This window comes from Palaemon carinicauda, chromosome 42, assembly GCF_036898095.1.
Source record: "Palaemon carinicauda isolate YSFRI2023 chromosome 42, ASM3689809v2, whole genome shotgun sequence".
Lineage (NCBI taxonomy): Eukaryota > Metazoa > Arthropoda > Malacostraca > Decapoda > Palaemonidae > Palaemon > Palaemon carinicauda.
In genome coordinates, this window is record NC_090766.1 from 38924028 (window position 1) to 38925078 (window position 1051).

The window sequence follows — 1051 nt, forward strand, 5'->3', positions numbered from 1 at the left end:
AAGGGAAATTTATAGGTATAGGTAAGAATACGAAGAAGTATGACAAGGGTGTAAATGTACAAGTTTGTATGGCTGAGTATGAATGATACCTATAGTGTGTGTGGCTTTTCCTTAGGTGATGTAAAAGAAAGGATGACGAATGCAAGAATTTGAGATAGGAGAATGATAAGTAGCATGAATGAATCTTTAGCTAAAGTTGAGAATGTTTTTGATGAAATGGATGAACTGTTTACAGAAATGAGTGTAATTTTAGGACCAGATGAGAACAAGGTAGATGGGTTTGTACATATATTAGATGATAGGGATTTATATAGGAAGAGTGTTAATATAGTGAATGGTTGTGATAAGGAAGAAGTGATTGATAAAGTGTATGAAGGCCCAGTTACTTGGAGTAAGGTCCAGTTCCCGACTGCGACTGGGTAATGAAAAAAATAATGTAAATAGTTGTGTGAAGATGTAGTAGGATTTGGCAAAGTAAGGGGGGAGGAATGTGGAGGATTAAATTTTGTTTTATTTTTATTTATTTTTGGTTTGCCAAATCCTGAGAGAGAGAGAGAGAGAGAGAGAGAGAGAGAGAGAGAGAGAGAGAGAGAGAGAGAGAGAGAGAGAGAGAGAGAGAGAGAGAGGTAGTTAGTGTATCGATTGTTTGTTGTGAGAAAGACTGTTGGTATAAATGAGATTGTTTGTTTATGTTTTTAGCTAGGTTACGACAGTGGTGAACGTCTTAGGTGAATGCTTATTTTGATTTTGATTGCAGCTAGAGGCTGGTGTGAATGCTGGATTATTATTTTTCTTTACCAGCGTGGAAGTGATTATTTACATTCTGAGTAAGTACAGTTTTGTTTATCTTTGCTTGTTGTGATTGTGAATGATAGGAACAATTTATTATTTATCTTTGATTATAGTGCGATAGTTTAGTTAGCTAGGAGTATTCATAAGTGTTTTCTTTTTTATTTTGGCAGGCCGTAATTCCTCCTTTGGAGAGGCCTTTAAACCTTTAAACCGCTGATGAAGTAATATTTACGAAGGATTGAGTGTTTTCTACGACACA

The 1051-nt window shown here is 35.6% G+C and overlaps 1 protein-coding gene across 1 annotated transcript in view; it reads left to right on the forward strand.

Moving 5' to 3' along the window:
• The first annotated feature begins 216 nt into the window (after nt 1-216).
• The window catches only part of LOC137633112 (repetitive organellar protein-like), a 40212-nt gene continuing 39377 nt past the window's right edge, over nt 217-1051 (forward strand). Inside the window, exon 1 of the mRNA XM_068365273.1 lies at nt 217-391. Coding sequence (XP_068221374.1) covers nt 217-391 — 175 coding nt within the window. The remainder of the gene's footprint in view (nt 392-1051) is intronic.